The following is a 25,938-nucleotide window of genomic DNA, read 5'->3' as shown; positions in this document are numbered from 1 at the left end:
AGCTCGTTTAAGGATTCTAAACTTGGAAGGGGCAGAGATAGGGAAATAGGGGGAGTTCTTTGAAAATTAGCAAGAAAGGGACAGGACAGTAGCGAGCAATGGCTCAACAACTTTCCATCTCTAGTTGCTGCCCAGTCTCTGTCCGCTCACGTGATCTAGGCTGACCTAATTACAGGCACCAGCCCTGAACTTCTGAGCTAATTGATGCAAAGAAGCAGGGACTGCTGGAAGCTCTACAGGTGTCACCTAGTCGAGTTCCCAGGGGAGCAGGGACCACAATGCTAGCAGCAATAGCTGTGTCCCTGGTGCATCCCACAGAGTGATGTCTTTGTGGGCTTGACTGGGTGAGTTGGCTCTGCTGTGTGATGTTGGGTGGTGTTCCTGGCTGCATGGCCCAAGTCTGGTCCTCCAACTTCCTTTGCCTTTTGGGGCCTACCAAGAGCATGTTCACAAATTCCTTTCCGCTAAATAAGCCAGAATCAGTTTTTCTTGCTTGTAACTAGGAATATTATGTGATGGAGCAATTAAGTCAATTTTTAAAAAAACAATGTTAGGCTATCAAAATTTCCATGGATTGGATTTGGTGTGGCCAATTTGAGACCCCCCCCCCGATAAATTATAAACTCCTTTATAAACGAAGTGGGAGAACAGAAAATATGAACAGAATCCATACAAGTTAGGTTTCTTCATTTTTTTCTCCTCATTGTCAAAGTAATACATCATCCTAATTTTTTAAGATGGTGTTTTTAATAGAGGAATACTTATCTAATAATTCTTTAACAGATTGTCATAGGTTCAAAGAAAAGGCAAGGGTCGAGGTGGAATAGCTGATGCATGGGGCACACACAGTTAGTGTGCTGGATCTCTTGGCACACTATGGTGTTCATGAAAGCTGGCTGGAGAATGCATATTTCCTAATGCCTGGAAAAATAGTGTAGCCTGGTGAGAAAGACAAAGGAGACTTTTCCCTTTCTTTCCTTTAACACTCATGCCAATAATAAATGTTGTCTATTTTAAGCAAAACATTGTGCTAGCAATCTGGAAAAACTCAAAGAAGTAGGAGCTACCTGAATACCCTTGAAGGAAACATTTATTCATTCATCTTTCAAATGTTTATTACATGCTACTGTATTAGATACAATGGATACAAAGGTACACAAAGTACAGCCCTTGTCCCCCAAGGCTTATGGTTAATAAGTCCCATCATTCCCATGACACCTGTGTGGCCTGGTGATACACAGGAACCTATTAAATATATTTATTTACTTACTGGGTTATTTATTTTTGGCTAACATTTTAGACATGTCCAAGCAATTTCCATAGCCTATGATTTTTGAAAAAAAAATTGATATTCATTTGCAGCATCTCGAGTTTGCAGAGTTAAGCAGTATATAATCAGCAAGTTATAAATAAATTCAGATTATACATGTATGTTCCCAAAGGTGACATGTATAAGTACATTAACTAAAAGCATGTATCTAAAATAATGATTAACTTCATGGGGCGCCTGGGTGGCTCAGTTGGTTAAGTCTCTGATTCTTGATTTCAGCTCAGGTCATGACCTCAGGGTTGTGAGATTGAGCCCAGAATGGGGAGGGAGGCTCTCCTTCTCCCTCTGCTCCTTCCCCCGCCCCTGCTTGCACACATGCGTGTTCTCTCTCTCTCTCAAAAAATAAAATAAAATTATGACTAACCTCTTTTTAAAATGCAGAAATATAAAATTATACTTTCTTTTTAAATGAAGAGATTATATACTTCAAAAATCAAATTTGGCTTATATCAGAGATGGATGACAGCTACAGGATTGTACTCTTCAAAGCCAATTACCTAATTTTTTTGTAATAGCAATGACATTAAAAGGAAAATTACCCCCGCATTTTAATTGCCAATCTAGCATTGAAGAAAGTTCTGCAAAAAGGTAATGCAACTTTTGAAAGGCTTCAAACTCCAAATTAAAATCTGCTAGGTTCAGATTAAAATCGGGAATGCTGCAGATGAAAAAGAAAGATACAGTTTATTGGATGGAATAAAAAGTTGTTGACATTTCTTTGAATCTTGAACTACTAAATTTCATTTCTCTAAATATTTCTTTCTATTAGTTTTTCTTAGTGGTGCAAGTTATCTCAAATAGTTTGTAAAGTTCTTCTCTACAAAACACTTCTATTTGCTGTGGAACAAAAACTGTTCTGCATTGACTTAACAATATATATGTTTTTGCTATAAAATTGTATCATGGCAGACATCTAACAATTTTCCACTAAGACAAAACGGTATAATATTTTTGTTCTATCAGCATTGCATTTAAAAAATGTTAATGTTAAACACAAAGAACCATTATCTTATTTGGCTATGAGATACTGAGTTGGAAAAACCTACTTTTGGGTTTCTCCTATACTCTCACATTCTGCCACACTCATAACTTCTGATACTTCTGGTCACCAAATGTGTGGAGGGTTCCCCATATCCAGCAATTCTCCAGGACACCTGCTGGGTGTCCTACAATTTAACTCAATTCTGGCACTATCAACCTGGAGACAATGCCAGAAGATAGTGTCAGATCCCACAGGTTGGGGGCTCAGTCCCACAAGACCGCTCTCACCCCACTTCAGATGTCAATCTCAAGCGGTAGGTCCTCAGCTTACCCACAATTTCTGTCCGACATGGCTACAAATCAGTGGTTACCACCACCCACTTCCCAGATTCACAGAACTGAGTAGCTCACAGAACTCAGGGAAACAACTTATGTTATCAATTTATTAAAGGATATGATTGAGGATACAGATAAACATTCATATGAAAAGATACATAGGGCTAAGTGTAGCAGGGTCCTGAGCACAGGAGCTTCTGTCCCCATGGAATTAGGGTGCATCACTCTCCCAGTACATGGATATGCTTACCTACCTGCAAGCTCTCTGAAACCCTTACTGTTGGGATTGTATAGAGGCTTCCCTCACATAAGCAGATAAATTATTAACTCCATTTCCAGCCCTTCTCCCCCTCTGGAGGATGGGGGTCGGTGAAACTAAAGATTTCAAGCTTCTAATAATGACTTGGTCTTTCTGATAACCAGCCCCCATCCAGGAACCAAAGAGGATCCCACCCAGAGTCGCCTCAATAGAACAAAAAATGCTCCTAGTGCTCTTATCATTTAGGTATTTACAAGGGTTTTAGGAGTCCTGTGTCAGGGACTGGGGATGAAGACCAATTATATATTTCTTATTATGCATCTCATTGTCACAGATATAATTTAAATCTTTTATTAAGAGAGAAAGCCTATAAACAGAACGCAGAATTTGAAGTTTAAAGGTTGAAGAACCACAAAAGGTGAAATCCAATCAAGTGGTTTAGCAACTTGGAAAGAGGTTAAAAGCACTTAAATATCTTAAAATCTGAGTCAAAATCTGGGCTTCCCCTCTTTCTAGGTATCATACTTTTGCTAAGTGAGCTTCAGTTCCTTCACCTGTCAAATAGGGATCACCACCAACTTCTTAGGGTTGTTGTGAAAATTAAATTAAATAGTGAGTGTAAGGTGTCTGGCTTGTCACATGGTAATTTAACAAATATCTGTTCTGTATCTTTCTCTCCTCTAAGAGTTTAAGATCTAGTTGGGACTATATGCTGTACACCCAGGAGGGGGTAAAGAAAAATCCAAGAGTTAAGCCACAACTCACATGCATGGAGGTGGTTGGAGAAGATGATCTTTAATGTCCCTTCCAGCTCGAAACATCGATTATTCTGTGACAGCTGTATGAGAAGTGGCATGGGGCAGTGCATGATGAATTGGCAATCGGGAAGTGCAGACAGTAAGTGCTGTGATGTCGAAGAAGGGAGCATCTGCCCTGGGCTGGGATGGTTTTGGAAGACCATTAAAAAATTCTGAGCCATCTCAGCGACAACAAAAGCCCAATTCAATTAGGAGAGCAACTGGCAAGAGTCTGATTATAATACAAATGCAGGCCTAGCTGAGGAGAATAAGAAACAAAATACTGGAGAGAAGGAAGAAAGGAAAATGCAGTGTCAGCAATTTGGTTTCTGAAACACACAAAGAATATTAAGTAGCTATCATGCTTTTCATCCTTACAATAGTCTTTTAAGGTGGGCAGAGTGTATCAGCCCTGCTGAGAATCTCCCAAGAGTAAGGAATTTGTTAGAAATGTGTTTGGTTATAGGGGCGCCTGCGTGGCTCAGTTGTTAAGCGTCTGCCTTCGGCTCGGGTCATAATCCCAGGGTCCTGGGATTGAGCCCCACGTCGAGCCCCACGTCGAGCCCCACATCGAGCCCCACATCGAGCCCCACATCGGGCTCCCTTCTCCGCGGGAAGCCTGCTTCTCCCTCTCCCACTCCCCCTGCTTGTGTTCCCTCTCTCACTGTGTCTCTCTCTGTCAAATAAAATAAATAAAATCTAAAAAAAAAAAAAAGAAAGAAATGTGTTTGGTTACAAATAAGAGATAACCTGCCCAGCATTGTTAAACTGCTTAAATAAATAAAAAAAATTTTTTTTTCTTAAATAGAAAGAACTCTAAAGGTGAATAGTCCAGGGTTGGAGCCATCTCATAATAACACAGTCAAGACACAGCTTCTTTCTAGCTCTCTGCCTCAGCATCCTTAGCGTGATGGCATATGCCCTCACTGCTTGTTGCCTTCTGGTCAAGATATGGCACCACATTTGCATTCCAGAGAGGAAGCAGACAGAAAGGCAAAGGAGCAAAGAATGAGGGCAAAATGGCATATCCATTGAGCCTGTGCCTCTTTATTAAGAAAGCTGAAGTTCTCCTGGAAGATTGCCCAATAGACTTCCCCTTCTAACCTGCTGGCCAATATTGTATCTCATGGTTGTTCCGAGTCCTAAGGACACTGGGGAGAAGGGGTTCGTCAGCCAACCAACAGTGTAGACAAAAGTACTGAAGCCTTGTGAAAAAAATTACTATGAGAGCTAGAAGCGAGGAGTTGTTTTCCTTAAACAGAAAATTTTACCTATTCTTTAAATAAATCAGACATTTTAAAACTTTGTAATAATTGTAGATGCACATGCACTTGTAAGAAATAGCACAGAAAGACCGCCTGAACCCTTTAAGCTGTCCCCGCAAAGGGTTACATCTTGCAAAACTGTGAGTACAATATCACAACTAGGATATTGACTTGGATATAATCAAAACACAGATCATTTCCATCACCACAAGGATCCTTCATGGTGTCCTTTTAGAGCTGCACCTACTTCCCTCCTGCCCTTTCCTTCATTCTTAATTTCTGGCAACCACTCATCTGTTCTCCAGCTCTCTAATTTTGTCATTTCGAGAATGTTACATAAATGGAATCATATGGTATATAACCTTTTTGGAAATGGCTTTTTCACTCAGCATAATTCTCTGGAGAAGCTGGAGATTCACCCAGGTTGTCCTTTGTACAATAGTTTGTTTCTTCATGGCTGAATGGTATTTCATCATGTAGATTTAAGACAGTTTATTCACTCTTTGAAAGATATCTGGGTACTTAGGCTATTGCAAAACAAAACCAAAAAAAAAAAAAAAAAGCTGCTATATACATTTGTGTACAGGTCTTTGTGTGAACATAAGTTTTAATTTCATTGGGATAACTGCCTAGGAGTACAATAGCTAGATTGTATGGTAGTTGCATTTTTGGCTTTTTAAGAAACTGCTAAGTTGTTTCCTAGAGTGACTATACCATTTTGTATTCCCACCAGCAGTGTGTGAGTAATCCAGGTTCTTTGCATCCTTGCCAGCATATGGTACTATCACTATTTTTTTATTTTAGCCATTCTGATAGATGGATAGTAATATCTCGTGTTTTTAATTGGCATATTCCTAAAGGCTGATGATGTTCAACATCTTCATATCTGCTTTTTTGACTACAGGATATCTTCTTCAGTGAAATGTGTCTTCATGGTTTTTTTGCCCATTTTCTAATTGGATTGTTTTTTCACTTATAAATTTTGAGAGTTCTTTATTTTATTTATTATTTTTAAAGTTTATTTTTTTTAAAACCACATCCAATGTGGGTCTCAAACCCATGACTCCAAGATCGAGAAGTTCACTCTCTTCCAACTGAGCCAGTCAGGAGCCTCAAGAGTTCTTTATATGTTCAAGATCCTGGTCTTTGGTTGGATTATGGTTTGAACATATTTTCTCCCACTCTGTGGCTTGCTTTTTATCCTCTTAACAGGGTCTTTCACAGAGCAAGTTTTTGATTTTGATGATGTCCAACTTATCAATTTTTTCTTTTATGGATCATGCTTTTGGAGTCAAGTATAAGAATTCTTTGCCTAGTCCTAGATCCCAAAGATTTTTTTTTTCTGAAATTTTTTATAAAAGTTCCATAGTTTTACATTTCATCTTAAATTTGTGATCCATTTTGAGTTAATTTTTATGGGTGGTGTGAAACTTAAGTCCAGGTTTGTTTGTTTGTTTGTTTGTTTGTTTGTTTGTTTATGTTTCTGGATGGATATGCACTTGTTCCAGCGCCATTTGTTGAAAAGACTATCTTTCTTCCACTGAATTTCTTTTATACTTTTTCAAAAATCATTCGGGCATATTTGTGGGGGTCTATTTCTGGTTTCTTTATTTTGTTCCAGTGATCCATATGTCTATCCCTCCACCAATACCACACAGTCTTGATTATAGCTCCATATTAAATATTGAAATCTGGTAGAAAGATTTTTTTCCAAATTTTTTTAGCTATTTCATTTCCTTTGCCTTTCCATATAATTTTAGAATAACGTCTACATCTACAAAAAAATATCTTATTGAAATTTTGCCAGGAGTTGGATTAAATTTATACATTAATTTGAGGAGGATTGACATCTTTATTGTGTTGAGTCTTTGAGTCCATGAAAAGAGCATGTCTCTCTACTGATTTAGGTCTTTGTTTTCTTTCATCAGCATTTTGTAGTTTTCAGCATACAAATTTTGTGCACATTTGGTTAGATTTACCTACGTTTTTCACTTTTTTTTAAGCAATTGTAAATAGGATTGTATTTTTAATTTCAGTGTCACATGTTCATTGTTAGTATATATAAATACAGTTGCTTTTTTAAAAGATTTATTTATTTATTTTTGAGAGAGAGAGCGATTGAGAGTGTGAGTGGGGGGAGGGGCAGGGGGAGAGGGAGAGAGAATCCTCAAGCAGACTCCCTGCTGAGCGTGGACCCTGAGCTCATGACCTGAGCCAAAACCAAGAGTAGGACACTTAACTGACTGAGCCACCCAGATGCCCCCAGTACAACTGATTTTTATTTTATTTATTTATGTATTTATTTATTTATATATTTTTAAAAGATTTTATTTATTCATTTGAGAGACAGAGAGAGAGTATGAGTGGAGGGGAGAGGGAGAAGCAGACTCCCCACTGAGCAGGGAGCCCGATGTGGGGCTCAGTCCCAGGACCCTGAGATCATGACCTGAGCCGAAGACAGATGCTTAACCATCTGAGCCACCCAGGCACCCCTACAATTGATTTTTAATGTTTATCTTGGATCTGTGACCTGATGAACTTACTTCTTAATTCTAGGAGGGTTTTGTTCTGTTTTGGTTTTGTTTTGTTTTTTCTAGATCCCTTGCAATTTTTCCATTTAGGCAATCATGTCATTTGTAGTTCAGGGAGTTTTATTTCTTCTTTTCTGATATGTTTGCTTATTTCCTTTCCTGGCCTTATTGCACTGAACAGAACTTTCAGCACTATGCTGTACAGGAGTGGTGAGAATGAACATACTTGCCTTGTTCCCAGTCTTAGGGGGGAAAGCATTCAATCTTTTACCATTAAATATAATGTTAGCTGTAGGGTTTTTGTTGATGCTCTTTATCAAGTTGAACAAGTTCTGCTCTATTTCTATTTTACTAAGAATTTTTATCATGAATCGTTGTTGAATTTTGTTAAATGTTTTTTCCGCATCAGTTGATATGATCATGTGATTTTCTTTTTTAGCCTGTTAATATGGTGAATTACATTAATTTTCTATAATTGAACCAGGCTTGCATCCCTGGAATAAAGTCCGCTTAGTCATAGTGTATAATTCCTTGTATGTATTGTTGAATTCTATTTGCTAATATTTTGTTAAAGATTTTTGCATCTATATTTATGAGGGTATTGGTCTGTAGCTTTAGTATTCTTTCTCTTTCCTTCCTTCCTTCCTTCCTTTTTTTGTACTGTCTTTGTCTGGTTTTGGTATCAAGGTAATAAACGTTTCAAAAAAAGGTTCAGAAAATGAATTGGAAATTCTCATCTTCTCTTTTATTTTCTGAAAGAGATTTTGTAGAATTGATGCTAATTCTTCTTTAAACTTCTGGTAAAGTTCTCTAGTGAAATATCTGGAAGTTTTTTTGTGGGGGAGGTGGGATTTTTTAATTACAAATTCAATTTCCTTACTAATTATTGGGTATTTAAATCATCTACTAAATTTCAGGTAAGTTGTGGTGGTTTGTACTTTTTGAGAAACTGGACTATTTCATCTAAGTTTTCAAATTTTTGTGTGTAGATTTGTTCATAGTATTCCCTTATCAGTCTCTGATGCTTTGCCAGTTATCTAAATCTTCAAGATATTAAAAAACATTGTATGTATCATCAATTTTTAGTTTCTTGTAGAAATCGCCCTCAAAGCCATCTTATTGCTCCAGTGTAGAGCCATCTTATTTATTTATTTATTTATTTATTTATTTATTTATTTATTTATTTATTTTTAGAGCGAGGGCATCAGCAGGGAAGGGACAGAGGGAAAGGGGGAGGGAGAATCCCAAGCAGGCTCCATGCTGCGTGCCCAACTCCACGACCCTGAAATCATAACTCAAGCAGAAATCAAGAGTTGGTTGCCCAACTGATTGAGCCACCCAGGTGCTCCTGGAGCCATCTTATTGCACCCTCTGTGTAGCATAAAGCTGTCACCGGGATTTTGTTTAATTTCTTTCCTGTTTCCTAAGTTCTGTGCCTTCCTTTTTCTTGGTCTATATCTATCAGTAACTTACTCAGAAGGGTGAAACTGAAAAGATCTTTATTATACACTCACATTTTATTGATAATTTTGGCTGAGAATACAATTCAAGTTTGGAAATAATTTTACTTCAGAATTTTCAAAGTATTTCTCCATTGCTTTCTTGTTTCTGGCATTGCTGTTGAAAGTTTGAAGCTATTCTGATCTCGATCCTCAGTATGTGACTTGTTTTTTCCCCCTCAGAAGTTTCCAGAATCTTCCTTTCATCACCAGTGTTCTAAACCTCATGATAATGATCTCTGGTATATACCTATTTATATCCATTTTGATAAGAATATGATAGATTCTTTCAATTGGTAAATTCATGTCCTTACATTTTGGAAAATATTTCTTGGATTAGTTTTTCAATAATAATTTTTATAATAATTTGTGAGATTAATTGGGAGACCACAGTCAACTAACTGAAAAGTGTCCCAAAACAAATCAGCTACACACCAAGACATTTTAGAAAGTACTTTTTTTGAAATCCAAATTTGCTTACTTACACTCCCTGTACATCCTTGGGATCTGCCCTGAAACTCAACTTTAGATGCTATAGAATGCCCACATAATAAAAGTAAGTTCATTTCTATACAGTTTAGAAAGGCACATTTTCCCCATCATCTCCAGACTGGCTGGCCACTGCAAGTACAGTTTGATGTCTTCTCCATTCTTGCTATCGGAGTGCAATGAGAAAACAGCACCAGTAATCTTTGAGATCACCTGAGAGAAAGAGGTGAGGAGGATTTCATCATGGGGCAATGACATGGTAGCAATTACTGAAAAGAAGGATTACAGCAAAAATGTCAGTTTCATATCTCCAGATTCTTAGTTCTTTTGGACCCAGCACATACAAAGTTTTTTTGTTGAAATTTATTTTGGTGTTTCTAAAGTTGTTCATTTCTGGCTTTTTCTTTGTTCATCTTCTCTTTTATGAAGCCTATAAAATATATCATTATAAAATATTTCTTCATCTACTACTGTAGTAGTAGTTCTCTTCCATCATTAACATCTTGAAGCTAGAGGTCATTCGGTGATTACATTTCTTTTTTTTTTAAAGACTTTATTTATTTATTTGACAGAGAGAGAGAGAGAGAGAGAGAGAGCACAAGCAGGAGGAGCGGCAGGTAGAGGGAGAAGCAGGCTCCCTATTGAGCAAGGAGCCTGATGTGGGGCTCCATCCCAGGATCCCAGACCCTGGAATCATGACCCATTTTTCCAAGATGATATTTGAGAATTAAATAAGTGCAAAACAAATTTCTCTCTGGTGTAATTTGCCTGTATTATTTCATTCCGAGGCCAATCTTAGCAAGCTCATCTTAGGCTTGTGGCTGAGACATTTGAGACCAAACACTTACTTCTGACATCTGGAGATCTTATCTGGAGGGAGAGAAGTGTGAGGAGAGATATAGGTACTTTCTGCCACATAAGTATTTCATTTGTCAAAAGCCTGTGGCCTTTCTGTACTAACAAGAGAGGGGTCCATATGCGGGTCCATATTGTTCTGGGTCCCCATGGAACTTAAAGGGAAACTTTCACAATGTTCAGAGCCCTTGGCATCCTCCTGCGATGGGAGGAGGATGTCCTGTAATTCCTTGCAGCAGGAGCCCACTTAGGTGGCACCAACCCTGACTTCCAAATGAAACAGCACATATACAAAAGGGAAAGCGATGGCATATTTCAAATCTGGAGAGATCTTATGAGAAGTTTCTGCCGGCAGCTCGTGCCGTTGTTGCCATCAAAAACCCGGCTGATGTCAGTGTCATCGTCCAGGCACAGTGGCCCGGGGGCTGTGCTCATGTCAGCTGCTGCCGCAGGAGCCACTCTGATTGTGGCCGCTTCGCTCCCGGAACCTTCGCTAACCAGGTGCTGGCGGCCTGCAGGGGGCTGTGTCTCCCGGTGGTCACGGATCCCCGGGCTGACCACCAGCCTCTCACAGAGATGTCTTCTGTTAACCCGCCTGCTATCGCTCTGTGTTATCAGACTCTCCTCTGTGCTGTGTGGACACGGCCACCCACACAACAGCGCGGGAGCTCACGCAGTGGGTCGGGGGCGGGGGATGCTGGCCTGGGAAGTTCTGCACACGTGTGGCACCGTCTCCCGTGAACCCCCAGGGGAGGCCAGGCCTGATCTCTCCTGAAAAGACCGTGACCAAGGAGGAATTTCCGGGTGAATGGGCTGCCCCAGATCCCGAATTTACTCCTACTCAGCCTGAGGTCTCAGATGGTGTGCACGTGTCCTGCAGTTCCCTACGGAAGACTGGAGCTCCCAGCCACGGCTCAGGACTGCTCTGCAGCTCCCACTGCTCAGGCCACTCGGTGGGGAGGAACAACCCCTGCTTGATCCTAAGCTGCTCTTCCACAGACTCTTTTATTTTTTTTTTAAGATTTTATTTATTTATTTATTTGAGAGAGAGAGAGAGAACGCGCGTGAGAGTGAGTGTGTTCATGTGTGCAAGTTGGGGGAGGGGCACAGGGAGAGGGAGAAAGTCTTAAGCAGACTCCACATTAAGGACGGAGCCCAATGTGGGGCTGGATCTCATGACCCAGAGATCATGATATGAGCCAAAATCAAGAGTCCGATGCTTAACCAACTGAGCCACCCAGGTACCCCTCTTCCATAGACTCTTAAACAGAAAGTGGATCTCTCCTGAAAAGGAAATAAGGTTAATGGAAAATAAACAGTCTCTTAAAAAAGAAAGAAAAGAAAAAAGTCTGTGAATAATAGATGTCCTGAGCCTCAGAAAGGCATGCAGCCTGGTGTGGTGGTGAGGGCATGGGTACAGTTAGATTAACTGTAGTTCAGGTCCCAGTTCTACCGCTTAAGTTGCTATAGAATTCTCAGCAAGTTGCCTAAGCTTCTGGAATATCACCTTGTCTGTAAAGTGTAAGCTCCACAAGGGATGTCTGTGTTGTTTGCCGTTGTATATCCGGTGCCTAACAAGCCTGGCACTGTGGCACTTGGTGTCAAATCAAATAGGCTATTAAGGGACTATACTGGGAAAGAAAAGAACTGCCCCTGACATTCAGAAGCTGCCCTGTACTCACAGGTAGCCCACATTATTCTCCTGTTAGACAAAAACAATTTCACGGAACATCCACCTCTGACAAGGTTACTCTGACACCATACTAAAATGAGATAAAGCAAGGCCACTGCATAATTTTGTATAACCATAGATAAATACAAGGTCACTGTGCCACCCACAAAATACCAAATACTCCCTCTCTTGGCCAAAATGAGTAATGGCTACTTCTTTACCAACTGCAGTTTTATCTTTTGCCTCTCTTCCTATACATAGGATTTGTCGAGATATCCATTCATAGAATTACCCCTACTTTCTGACAGCATCCAATCTAGAGCAGACCCCTGCTTTCTTAGAGACTCTCTCAAATTACCCAAGAAAGTCCAAATTCTATGCTCGTTTTCTTTTTTTTTTAAGATTTTATTTCTTTTTTATTTTAAAGATTTTATTTATTTATTTGAGAGAGCGAGCGAGCAAGAGAGAGCACAAGTAGAAAGGGGGTGGGGGGGGCAGAGGGAAAAACAGACCTCCCTGCTGAGCAGGGAGCCTGATGGGGATAGGGGGTACTCCATGGGAGGACCCTAGGATCATGACCTGAGCCGAAAGTACATGCTTAACCAACTGAGCCACCCAGGTGCCCCTATTTATTTATTGAGGGGGGAGAGAGCGCGTTCGCACGTGCGCACAAGCATGAGTTGGGGGAGGGGTAGAGGGAGAGGGAGAGAATCTCAAGCAGACTTCCCGCTGAGCACAGAGCCCAGCGCTGGGCTTGATCTCATGACCCTGAGATCATGACCTGAGCCAAAATCAGAGTCAGATGCTTAACCAACTGAGCCACCCAGGCGCTCCTATGATGGGTTTTTTGTAACACCCTCTTAATGAGACACTCCATGATTCCTCATAATATGTTTGCATTCACTTCAGTGAATAATAAACACAATCTGTTTAACTACAGTTGTGTTCCTAGTGGTATTTGGCTTAAGGGAAATGACAATATGAATGGAAAAAGTGGGAAGATAAGCTCTTTCTTCAGAGTTGTTGTATCAAATGAATAATTAATTCACCAAAATACATTGAGGGTCTGTTTTGCACCAGGCACTGTGCTAGGTGCAGGGAAGATGGAGAAGAACGAGACTCAGACTTCTCTCCAGCAGCTGAACCTGTGGAACATGCAGAGTAGAAAATTTATGATCCAGTTTAATGTTGTTGGCACCATTCTATAAAGATGTTGTAGGACCACACACAAAGGAAGAACATCTTTTTAGACTTACCACCTCCAGAAGTGTAAGATAATAAATTTGTGTTATTCTATTGCAGCAGCAATAGGAAACTAATATATGATACTATAGCTTAATCTTTAAGGCAGACTTCCCAGGCATAAGCAAAGGTGGACTAGTTCCTGTAGGACCCGCCAACTGGTCTGTATGGCTGCATGCTTGGGAATGTGACAGGGTATGTCAGGATTAGATCCTGAAGGGTCTTCTTTCCATGCAGAGAAATTGGAAAGAATCTGAAAGTTGTCAGAGACCACTGAAGGATTAAAAGCAGGAGAATGTGACAAAATCAGATTTGCACTTAGAAGGATAGATGGGAGTCTGGAAGTAAGGAGAAGGAATGGAAGATTACTTAAGTACCCTAGGCAAGAAATGAGAGGCCTACTTTGGTCACCTTCTATAAGATGACTTTGCTTATTCCTTGAAATTTGGGGTGAGAAGACAGAAAAAATGATTGTGTTCTTTAAATATTTGAAATTCTGTCATGAGAAGAAGTGGTTAGGCATGGTCTGTGCTGTTCTAAGATGAAGGTATAAAGTCATAAGGAAATATTAAATGCACTAAGGGAAGCACATTCTAACAATTAGTGGACTAAAAATAACAGACTTCACAAATAATTGGGTCTTACCTTTCTTTCTTTCATCTCTTCAACAAATATGCATTTGAGTAGTTAGGATGTAACAGGCATTAGGCACAGGATGGGAACAAAAGAGACAAAGACACTGCCCTTGATGAAGTTTAATTTGTTTGTGTATTGTGTGTGGTACTGTTTACAGATAACTTTTATATAATCACTTAACAAGAAGCAAGCAAGCTCCCCATCAGGGTATCTGATGTGCGAGGTTAGCCTGGAGTGAATTCTGGCCAGGGAAAATCGGAAAGGACGATAACCCAAGAGAAGAGTTGGAAAGTCTGTGCGAGTCTGGGCACCGTTGCACGAGGGAGGCCACGCCTTCTCTCCCCACGCCTCCCCACTTGCCCCGCCTCTAAGCTCCATCCCCACCCCCACTGCTCGCCTAAGCCTTCCCCTCCTCCGCCCCCGAGCCGCCCCTTTAACTCCCTTCTCCCCGTCTGCGGGATTTCGAGCTCTTCTCTCGCGAGATCTTCGCTGTATTGTAGCAGGCTGAGGTCGGCACTGAGGGGGCAATAGGGGCTGTTCTGGTGCTGTTTCCCCGCAAGTCTGGGTCTGTTCCAGACTAGCAAAGTAGGTTGTGGGGCGGAGATCCGGCCTGTTGTCGCGCGGGGTCCCTGAAGAGAGTAGGGCGGATTCCCCCAGTTGGGGCAGGCCTCAGGCCGCGTGCGTGCCGCGTGTGCTCCGCCGTCCAGGAGTCTGCGTGAGGTCCCACCCACTGGGTGTGGGGTCGGGGTAGGTGGCCCGCAGCGCCGTGACACCGCCGGCGATTCCTGCAGCGCGGGTCCGAGGCCCGGTCGCTGCCGGCGTGAGGGTGAGGGTGGCGGCCCCAGCCTTTCAGACCCCTACTTGGGCCGGTAGGGGTTGGCGCCGAGGTGATGCCAGCGGTCAGCGGCCGAGTTTAAGGGCCCGAGGGTCTTACTTATGGGAAACTCCGGAATTCCCTGGGTTCTGATATTAAAGGAAGTTATTTCTTGGAGTTGCCACGTGGAATTGGTTGTTATTTACTGCTTTACGAGGCTTGGCTGCCTTATTAAGAGGAGAAGGAAGATTTGTATAGAGCTGAATAGACAAATGACTTAAATCCCACAATTCATTCTCTCTCTTAAATCAGGACATACAGGAAAATGGAGTATATGACAGAATCCACCGACCGCACCCCTGGACACATGTGAGTCGTATCTCTTTCCCCCATTCCCTTTAAATTTAAAGATATTAAAGTGAGTCTTTGAAACTTAACTGCCTGTGGGGAAAGCTTTTTTTTTTTTTTTTTTTTTTTTTTTTTTTTGGAGGGGAATTCTTTCTCTTAAGTGGGAAAAGTGGAAAGCTTTATTTCCTGAGACCATCAAATTCATTTTTAGTTGGAAAGTTTGTTGTAGTAAATACTTGCTTTAAGAGTGTTAAAATATTCCCTATATCCTCTCGATTGGCATTGTCCATGTGATAGCCATTAGCCATATGTGGCTATTTAAATTTAAAGAAATTAAAATGAAATAAAACTAAATACTAAGTTCTTCAATCATACTAGCCACGTTTCAGGTCCTCAGTAGCCACATGTGCCTGGTGGCTACCTTATTGAACATCATAGATTAGAGAATATTTCTTTGGGACAACATCAGTGATTGCTAAAAATTTCTTGTCCCCAGTGCACATAGAGTTATGACACCAGTCCATTATACTGAATCACTAGATGTGATATTCTTTTCATCCTTTGAAAAATTTTCTACTCTGGTTAAATGTTTGCATTTTGGCAGTCTTATACTGGCACCTTAAAAAAATGTCTTTGGACTATAAAGCTGTCTGATTAATTACTCTTAGAAATCTGTTAGACTCTCTAGACTCTTTGGACAACACCATACTTTGAAGATTTTTGGAATTATAGCCATCCTTGTTTTTCTTGCCTTAGTATTCCAAGGTGACACTTTATCTACAGCATCTTTGAAGATGTCTTTGCCAGGTTGTTGTTGTTGTTTTAAAGCAGAGATATTATGGCCTAACCTTGAAGGCTTCTGTTTGTTTGTTTGATAACCAGTGCATTTGTGAAACCTAATTTGAAAAATTTATGTTTTATTTATTTAAGCTTGTGCTGTGAGTGTGGTGTCCCAATTAGTCCAAATCCTGCCAATATTTGTGTGGCCTGTTTGCGAAGTAAAGTAGACATCAGCCAAGGCATTCCGAAACAGGTCTCTGTATCTTTCTGCAAGCAATGTCAAAGGTATGGTGCAGTACTATTTTATTCTACTTGAAGTTGAGATTTATATATAGGAGAGCCAGTGGGATATGCTGAGATGATACCAAGGTACATAGAATAAAGCACAAGTAATTGAGATATAATTGTTATTTATGTTGGTGTCGCCAAAGATTTTAGGATTTGCAGTTTTGTAGTGTACTTTTCTAGTTTGCCCTCGTAAGCTGGTAAGTTAGTGTAAAGGTATTTGAATCTGCCTTTTCTCTTGTAAGGGTTTAATAGGTTTGATGTATACAGTTAATAGGTATGAGTTAGTGTTTGTAAGGGTAAGTGAAAGCAGATAACTAAGGACATAATATTGTTATTATCATGAGGGTTTTTTTTTTCATTTTAGTCAGGAGAAGCTATGTATGATAAAAAAAAACCTCTTAAGTTTTAATGTTTTAAGTGATTAGCAAGATGTTTTAAAAATCTATTAAAATGCCAGTGTAACAAAATGATTATGGTTAGCTTTGAGTAACACAAAACTGCCTAGTGACACTGCCCAGATAAAGTTAATTGCCTGTGATTTCCTAAGTGGGTTAGGACTCTAGTGGTTCTTAACTTTTTTGGGGGGGGTGAGAGGGTTGGCTCATGAATCCCTTTGGGAATTTGAAAACTATCTTTCCAGAAAAATGCTTAAAATGTACATATTGAGCAACACATGAAAGTTTTCTGTACTGTTTCAAGGAGTTTACAGTTTGCAAGTTTGGCAAGTATGAGGCTTGATCAATTACAGATATTTGCTATTCTTAAAAGGATGGTGGAGTGAAAAAAGCACAGGACAAAGAATCAGGAGACCTGGTTTGTCTTGGATTTCTCACAGACTAGCTTTTTGAAACTCTGCCAGTTAACCTCTCTAAGCCTTAATTTCCTCATCAGAATGAAAGGGCTTTATTAGGTGATAGATGAAGCCCTTTCTGACTCCAAAAGCATGCTTGTAATAAAGGAACCTGTATAAGGTTTTTGAATGAACCTTTAAAAGTGAAAATCAGGTGCCTGGCTGGCTCAGTAGGTAGAGCTTGTGACTCTGGATCTTGGGGTTGTGGGTTCAAGCCCCACACTGAGTGTAGATATTACTTAAAATCTTAAAAATAAATAAAACTGAAAATCAGAACATTCACTTAACAAATATAGCAAAAACAAGCACTCATATAACATATTTAGAAGTGTTATGTATTTAACAAACTTTTTTTAAGCACTTTCTATGTGTTTGCCACTCCCTAATTTTTTTTTTTTTTTTTTTTTTTTTTTTTAGGATTTTATTTAGGGGCACCTGGGTGGCTCAGTCGGTTAAGTGTTTGCCTTCAGCTCAGATCATGATCCCAGGGTTCTGGGATCGAGCCCCGTGTCTGGCTCCCTGCTCAGTGGGGAGCCTGCTTCTCCCTCTACGTGTGTGCCCACCCCACTTGTGCTCACTCCCTCTCTCTCTGTCAAATAAATAAATATAAAAAAATAAAGATTTTATTTATTTGAGAGAGAGAGAGAGAGAAAGCACAAGCAGGGGGAGTGGCAGAGGGAGAGGGAGAAGCAAGTTGCCCGCTAAGCAGGGAGCCCAATGTGGGGCATGGTCCTGGGATCATGACCTGAGCCGAAGGCAGATGCTTAACCGACTGAGCCGCATGTGCCCAGGGTTTGAAATTTTAATTTAATTAGGTTTTATGTAAAATTTAAAAACAAGTTTTACAATTTAAAAGTTGGGAAGGGACTTGAAATAGATGAATAGTCTGAACTACTGTTGATACATAGTATGAGGTACTAATTTACCTTTTTTGTGTGTGAGAAATCTGCAGTTTTTAAGCATTTTAGGTGTTTATTTTAACCATTTTAATGCCATTTTAAGATGATTTCTTATCTGTTTTTCAAAGTATAGCTTCATGGAACTCTTAGGCATTTTGTCAGACCTCACTGGAATTCTTTGCTGGTGTTTGAAGTAATAAGACCTCTTTAATAGATTATATCAGATTGGCTTTCTCAAATATACTTAGGATTTCACTTTTTAAACTAAAGCTACTGATCTAATTAAAAGTTTTCTGAAACTATTAAATATATTTGGGTTAAATGCTTCATATCCACCTTGGGAATTATTGTCTGATTAGTAATCAGTGTTATATCTGCAGATTCACATTGAAATTTTTGTTTTTCCTGAGAGATGCTGGGTTTCAGTATTTTTTTTTTTCCTCAGATATTTCCAGCCACCTGGAACTTGGATACAGTGTGCATTAGAATCCAGGGAGCTTCTTGCTTTGTGTTTGAAAAAAATCAAAGCTCCTTTGAGTAAGGTAGGTCAGTCAGTTAAAATCAGTTTTTGTAGGTGTTTTTGTTTTTATATTTTAATCTCTTATTTTCAGAAGATCCTATATGATTAGGTTTCCCCAAAATAACTTAAATGTTGGTAAGCATCCTACTACAAAACTATGTTCATTTTTAAAGTTATATATATACATATATATATTTTATGGAAATGAAAATCTTTTTGCTTTAAAAGATTTAATGTAGAATCATTTTTTTCACTATTTGTTGAGAACCTCTTATGTGCAATAGATTTTTTTCTGAAAATATATAAAACCATCGCTAAACATAATTTAGAAGGTTATAGTATTAGGGCTATGGTATTCAGTCTCTTTTTATTTTCAGTATTACTCTAGAAAGAAAATATTTGTGCCTGTTACTTAAAGTCATTGCATTAATATCTCCAAAAAACAAATAGAATTTTAGCCCAGTTTACCTCTCTGCATAACACTTTCAGTTGTCTTTGTGTTAAACTTTATGACTGACTCACTTCCACCAGATATGTTTTTAACTGAAATGGACTCTTGGTTTGAAAGTCTTCAGATTCTCTTTTAAGCTCTGATAAAATTTCATGTAATAGTTCTTTGAAATTTTTTCCTTTATTTTCTTTTTTTCTCCTTGGAATTTCTGTTAGTCTGTGTTGGCCCTACTGGCTTAAAACTTTGTCTTTTTCCCCTTACTGTTTTTAATCTTTTTGTCTTTTTTTCTGTGTTCTTGGTGAATTACTTTATGTTCTGGTTTCTGTATTGATTTTTTGTTCCAGCAGTGATATTTTTATGTTCCAGAGTCTTTACCATAGTCTCAATGTTTTGATGCATTCTGTTCTTTTTAAAAAAAATTTTTTTTTAATTTTTCTTTAAAATTTTTTCTTTATTTGAGTATAGTTGACAAACAGTATCACATTAGTTTCAGGCATACAACATAGTGATTTGACATCTTTATACATTATGCTGTGCATATAAGTGTAGCTACCATATTTTACCATACAACGCTATTACAATATCATTGACTATATTACCTGTGCTATACCTTTTATCCTTGTGACTTACTCATTCCATAACCGGAAGCTCGTTTCCCACTCCCTTTCCCATTTTGTCTGTCTCCATAGCCCCCTTCCCTCTGGCAATCATTAGTTTGTTCTCTGTATTTATAGGTCTTACTCTGCCTTTTGTTTATTCATTTGTTTTTTAGATTCCACATATGAGTGATATCATATGGTATTTGTCTTTCTCAGTCTGACTTATTTCATTTAGCTTAATGTCCTCTAGGTCCATCCATGTTGTTGCAAATGGCAAGCTCTCATCCTTTTTATGGCTGTGTAATATTCCATTCTCTCTATATACCACATCTTCTTTATCCATTCATCTATCGATTAACACTTAGGTTGTTTCCATATCTTGGCTATGGTAAATCATGCTGCAGTGAACATATGAGTGCATATATCTTTTCAAGTTAGTGTTTTTGTTTTCTGTGGGTAAATATCTAGTAATGGCATTTTTAGATCATACGGTATTTCTATTTCTAACTTTTTGAGGAACCTCCATACTGTTTTCCACAGTGGCTGTACCAGTTTACATCCCTACCAACAGCAGTGCTTTCTTTTGAATTTTTCTGAAGGTTTGATAATAGGTTTTTAAAAAATTTCCTTCTGTTCCCTAATTTGTCTCTGGAGTCAGTTTTTTGTGTAACTTTCACTTTCATACTCTGGCTTTCAGGCTTTTGTCAAATGCCTGGTGAGTCTTAATAATTCATTAGTTCATTCAGTAATGTTGATTAAGTAGCAACTCTGTGTCAGTCTGCTTTTGGTGTTGGGGATATAGCAGTGAATGACAGAAACAAAAATGTCTGTCTTAGGTAACTTTTATTCTAGTTGGAGGGGAGGGTGTGGAGTAGGTGTATTATACGGTATGTTAAAAGGGTCTAAATTCTGTGGAAGGAAAAACCAGGAAGGGGATAAGAATTGCATAGGGAAGAGTTGCAATTTAAAATAGAGTGGTTAGCATTATATGTCAGCTATACTCAAACAAAATAAATAATTGAAATAGAGTGGTTGGGTAAGGCCTCTCTGATAAGGTGACATTTGAGTAAACATTAAAGGCAGTAGGGAAGGGAGCTGTGCAGAAATCTGGAGAAGAATTATGGGTAGAGAAAACAAGTGTTAGGCTAGAGGCAAGGGCATAGCTGTGTGGTTAGCATGAAGTAGGGGGAAGGGGAAAACTAGTGGGGGATGAAAACAACAATCATGGAAAGTCCCAGAAGGTCAGGTTTTTACTCTCAGTGTAATGGGTAGAGGGTATAGGGTAGGGTAGTAAGATGAATGATTTATGATTTATCAGGATCCCTCGCTGCTGTGTTTAGAATACATATGAGGGAAATGGGGGTGAGGATAGAAGTGGGGACCTTTAGGAAGTGATTGTAGTAATCATGAGTAATGGTGGTATTTGGATCAGTAGTGGTGGTGGTGAGAAGTGGACAGGCTGGATCTACTTTGAAGATAGTAGTATTTACTGATGAAGCTGGATGTGTGTATGTGACGGATGAGTATAAGGATTATTTGACTTCTATGATTCTTGACTTGATTAACCAGAAGGAGGGAGTTGCTGTTAGTGAGGTAGGGAAGGCTTCAAGAGGAGCAGGTCAGGGTGGGAGAGATGAGCCATCTCATAGTGGTACTTAGGTGTCCATTAAACATGGAAGTAGACGTAGTAGGCAGCTGTATAAATAAGCAATGGAGTGGTCCAGACTGGGGATAATGAATTTGGGATATAGATGGTATTTAAAGCTGTGAAATTGAATGAGATTTCCTAGGGAGTTTAGTTAGAGAAGGGAAGAAATTTGAGGACTGAATCCTGGGGTCTTTTACTGATAAAAGCTTGGAAAGATGATAAATCAAAGGAGACTGAAAAGGAGTTGCTAGTGAGGTAGATGAAAAATTAGGTGAGTGTAGTGTCTTGGAACACAAGGGAAGTATTTTACAAAGGAAGTCACTGGCTATGTAATTGCAGCTGATGGGTCAAGTAATGAATTCTGTAGATTTAGTAATGTGAAGACCATTAGTGACTTTGATGAGCAGTTTCTGTTTAGTGGTGGAAATAAAGACCTGATTGGAATTGAAATGAGAGAATAGGAGGACAGGAATTGGAGATAGCAAGTATAGATAATTTTTCTGAGTTTTGCTGTAAAGGGAAACGAATGGGGTAGTGGGTAGAGGGAAATAAGGGGAAGGGACCCATTTCTCAAGACGTGAGATGTTATTCTATATTTATAAGCTATCTGGGAGTTGTGGGAACAGAGGGAAAAATTTGTGAAACTGCACAGAGACAGACTAGTTGACTGGGGGATGACCTTGAGGAGTGGAAAAGAGAGAATATAGCCTATTAGTGGAAGAATATCAACAAGTATTTGGCATTTACTCTCTCCCAGGCACTAATTTCGGAGCCTGGAATATTTTGTGCAACAAAACAAAGATCTTTGCTCACTAATGGGGCATTCTTAAGGTTGGTCTTGATGGGGCAAGGACAGTTCATCTGTGGTAACAGGAGAGAACGTGCTGGTAAGTGGGAGCTTCTGGAAACTCTTCTGATTACTTTTTATAATTGAGAAAACAAAAGCCTGGGGAGTAGTTATGAAGGAAAAATTATTAAGATGTTTGAGGAGAGAGGGGAAGGTATAAAATAGTCCTCTAGAGAGTGGGAGAGGGAATATACTAGAATGATGTTGTATGGTTGCAAAGGTTACTGTTACAAATTTAAAGACTTGCATGTTGTGTATTTATTTCTCTAGCCCTATCAGCTGCATAGGTAAGGCATAGAACTGGCAGGGCGCTGGATTTAACAAAAGATTGTGATTTAGCCAAATGACCAAGGTGAAGTGAGAGAGGGACCAAGGGAATTGAGTGTATGCATGGGAATGATTTTGGCATGGGAATGATTTTGATGATTGATCTTGAAATTAAGCTAGGATATGATGGAAGTGAGTAGATAAAGAGGTATGAGGGATAGTGAAAAGGTGGTAGGATGAATAAATTGTAGGTTGCAGTAGGTTGAAGGATTTTTGGTGCTCAGGAACTAGAATGAATGAGCTGGAAGGATAAGAGATGGGAGTCAGGAAGTGGGGTATTTGGAGTTGAGATTTTGGAGGGGTTTCAATTACTGGTAAAAGGGTATGAGTAGCAGAGATAGGAGGAGGACAAGTTCTTGGGGAAAGAGGAACTCAAATGGAAATGCTAGGGTATTGTGATAAATATGAGGATATTGAAATCACCAAGTATTAATATTGTTGGAAAGAGTAACAGTGAGCCAGGAGCTAAAGTCTTTGAGAAGGTGACCTTGCAAAGGTTAACAGATGACTATCACAAAGAATGGGTAGCATATCCTTAAGATTCAAAACTGGATGTATTTAAGGAGGAGGCAGGAGAGTGGTTTGGAATTAGCAATTAAGAGCAAGGAGGACACCTGTCTGGCTCTTGGTCCAGTGATAAGAATGAGAAAAAAATTAGTCATTACTTTAATCAGCTGCAGGGGAGCAATATATATAATCAGGAGATTAGAAGATGAATGGAATGTTCAGCAAAGAGATTGAGAGTTTAGGAGGTTTTGTTGTTAAGTGAATGTTGCGTTCCAGAGGGAACAATGAAAGCGTTTCAGAATTTTGGGAGGAGTGTTAGATGGGACAGAATAGGGACTATGTGGAACCAACCATATAGAGATTAGAGTGTGGGGGATGAGGGGTGACTGAAGTGTCTGGGACTGTTGTAAAGAAGGATACAGGGTCCAGTAAAGTCGATCAGTTCTGATTGTCTGAGGACAGATAGTGTGGTGAGGCTGTGTTGGTGAATGTTGAAGTAGATGTCAAGGGTCTTCTCTCCATACCTGTAGATGAGGTTGGAAACTGAGAGAAGGGCAGTCCTAGAGCCCTTGGGTCTTCTTGACCCTTGCGGATGGATGGTGGCTGAGGGAATAAGAAGCTGCCTGTTACCCTCTGTACCTGGTGTGGCTTATTGACTAGTAGGTTTTGCTTTAGTGGAACCAGTTATATGAGGAGGGTTTTACCCTGGAGTCCTGCATCTACAACTAGTCTAGTTTTCACCAGACAGGAGTTGATAAAATTATCATCTGCCCACTGATGTCTTCCAAATCTGTTACCTACAGCTCTGATTTCTCCATAGAACTCCAAACCAAATGTGTATCTTAACATCCACTTAACAACTTCATATAGGTATATCATAGATAAATCCTCTTAAACTCAAATGTCTGAAACCAAATGCAGCATCTTCTCTCCATCAAATCTGTCCTTTATTTATTTCAGAAAAATAGTTATTTCCTAGATGCCCAAGCTGGATACTTGAACCTCATCCTAGATTCTGTTCTTTTCCTCCTTGCCATATCCAGTTGTCACTCAGTTCTGTAGATCTTATTTCCTAAATAACTCTTATGTCTTTCTGCTTCTTTTATTTCCAGCACCTCTCAGTTCAGATCACCTACAACTCCTGCCCAGATTATTGAAACAACCTCCCTTTTTTGTTCTTCTCTCTTTCTCAAAACACCCATTTTAGCTATATTGAGCTACGTTGAGTTCCTCACATGTAGCAAACTTTTTTGGCCTCTGCTGATATAGCAGTGAGTTACCATTGTGGATTCAGTATTCAGCATGAGATGCCCTCTAATGAACTTTTTTATTTATTTATTTTTTTAAAGATTTTATTTATTTATTTGACACAGAGAGAGAACAAGTAGGCAGAGCAGCAGGCAGAGGGAGAGGGAGAAGCAGACTCCCCACTGAGCAGGGAGCCCGATGCGGGGCTCGATCCCAGAACCCTGGGATCATGACCTGAGCCGAAGGCAGCCACTTTCCCACTGAACCACCCAGGCGCCCCTGAACTTTTTTTTTTTTTAAAGCCACATACTTAATGTAGATAGAATAATCCAAGTAGAAATTTTTGTTTATGAGATTTCTAGTAGATGATGAATCAACAGATCTTTGCTTTCTTCTAAAAAGTATAATTTCCATTTTTAAAAAAGTATACTGGGGCACCTGGGTGGCTCAGTCATTAAGCGTCTGCCTTTGGCTCAGGTCATGATCCCAGGGTCCTGGATCGATCCCTGCATTGGGCTCCCTGCTCCACGGAAAGCCTGCTTCTTCCTCTCCCACTCCCCTGCTTGTGTTCTCTTTCTCGCTGTGTCTCTCTTTCAGAAAAAAAAAAAAAAAAACTTAAAAAAAAAAATAAAGTATACTTTTTAAGGGAAAATAATTTTTTTCTATGCAAATACTTTAATTTTTGTTTGAATTACACCAGTTGCATTAATGTAGTCCTTAGATGGTCCTTTCATTGCACTTTTTGTTGCCAGACCTCTGATGATAATTTTTTTTTTACTGGTGATGTTGAGTAGTCATGCTAATCATAGATTCCTTAAACTTATGAAATCTATTTGTTAATGACTTGTTCTTTCATCTTTTTTCTCGGGTGGGAACTTACGTTTCTTTTTGTTTGTGTTATTTTGAAGGTACGGCTTGTAGATGCAGGTTTTGTTTGGACTGAGCCCCATTCTAAGAGACTTAAAGTTAAACTGACTATTCAGAAAGAGGTAAGCTGTATATAGTTTTCTCAACATGTCTGGAGTGTAGGTAGTGAAAATGAAGGGATATTGGTAAGTTACCTAATTTGAATAGCTTAAAAGGAAAAGATTACACTCTTAATTTTAACCTTTCTGGGTTTTTTTTCTTGGGGTCATCTGCCAGATGATCAGGTCATTAGTAAGAGCAGCCATAGCTCATCTTTTCAAAGTTATTTTTATTAGAAAAAAAGATTGAGGTAAAAGCATGAGCTAAGACAGTGTTTCTCAAACTTGGCTGATCATCATTATAATTCACAGTAAGTGAATCAAACTGGATCCATCTGGATGTGACACTCAGGAATCTGTGTTTAAAAGCTGCCCAGGTTATTTCTGATGATTGGCTATGTTTGGGAACAATTAAATTAAGGGATGTCTTCTTTTTTGGGAGTTTTCTTTGTCTTATTTTTTTATACATATACACACACATATATAGGTATATAAATTCTTCAGAGACTGTCTTCACAACCACTTTAACTAAAGGTAAATATGAAATGTTAATTTAATCCTACAAATTAAACCTGTCTTTTTCTTGAAATAGGATTACTTATTTTTATGACTTTTAATTTAATTGATTTATTGTGGATGTCCTCAAAGCATTCATGGAAAAAGACTTTAAGTTATTAACTTTAAGTATTAAAGTTACTAAATATTATTTTCTTTTAAGAAAAACATTTGTTATTAAACAGAAAGGAAAGAAGGAAGGAGTGTGATTTTTTTTTTTTCTCCCCCCCAATCAGGTGATGAATGGTGCTATCCTTCAGCAAGTGTTTGTGGTGGATTATGTTGTTCAGCCTCAGATGTGTGGAGATTGCCACAGAGTAGAAGCTAAGGATTTCTGGAAGGCTGTGGTTCAAGTGAGGCAAAAGGTATTGAGAGAAAGATGATGAGTGAATCCTTCATC

At 39.2% G+C, this 25,938-nt stretch overlaps 1 protein-coding gene across 5 annotated transcripts in view; it reads left to right on the top strand.

The window, feature by feature from the left end:
- Positions 1 to 25,938, top strand: part of NMD3 (NMD3 ribosome export adaptor) — a 68,710-nt gene that overhangs the window by 20,240 nt on the left and 22,532 nt on the right. The window contains exons 1-6 of one of the 5 annotated variants that reach the window (XM_032407291.1): positions 14,352 to 14,401; positions 15,019 to 15,075; positions 15,985 to 16,119; positions 18,317 to 18,413; positions 24,927 to 25,007; positions 25,775 to 25,903. In XM_032407291.1, coding sequence (XP_032263182.1) covers positions 15,032 to 15,075; positions 15,985 to 16,119; positions 18,317 to 18,413; positions 24,927 to 25,007; positions 25,775 to 25,903 — 486 coding nt within the window. In that variant the 5' untranslated portion in view covers positions 14,352 to 14,401; positions 15,019 to 15,031. Of the gene's footprint in view, positions 1 to 14,351; positions 14,478 to 14,505; positions 14,719 to 15,018; positions 15,076 to 15,984; positions 16,120 to 18,316; positions 18,414 to 24,926; positions 25,008 to 25,774; positions 25,904 to 25,938 lie in introns of those variants that run through there. The other 4 variants (XM_032407290.1, XM_032407292.1, XM_032407293.1 and 1 more) reach the window with 4 other exon arrangements.

The sequence above is a fragment of the Phoca vitulina genome, unplaced genomic scaffold (genome assembly GCF_004348235.1).
Source record: "Phoca vitulina isolate PV1807 unplaced genomic scaffold, GSC_HSeal_1.0 scaffold8, whole genome shotgun sequence".
Lineage (NCBI taxonomy): Eukaryota > Metazoa > Chordata > Mammalia > Carnivora > Phocidae > Phoca > Phoca vitulina.
Note: the sequence above shows the minus strand (reverse complement) of the source record. Positions and strands in the feature narration are given on the sequence as shown.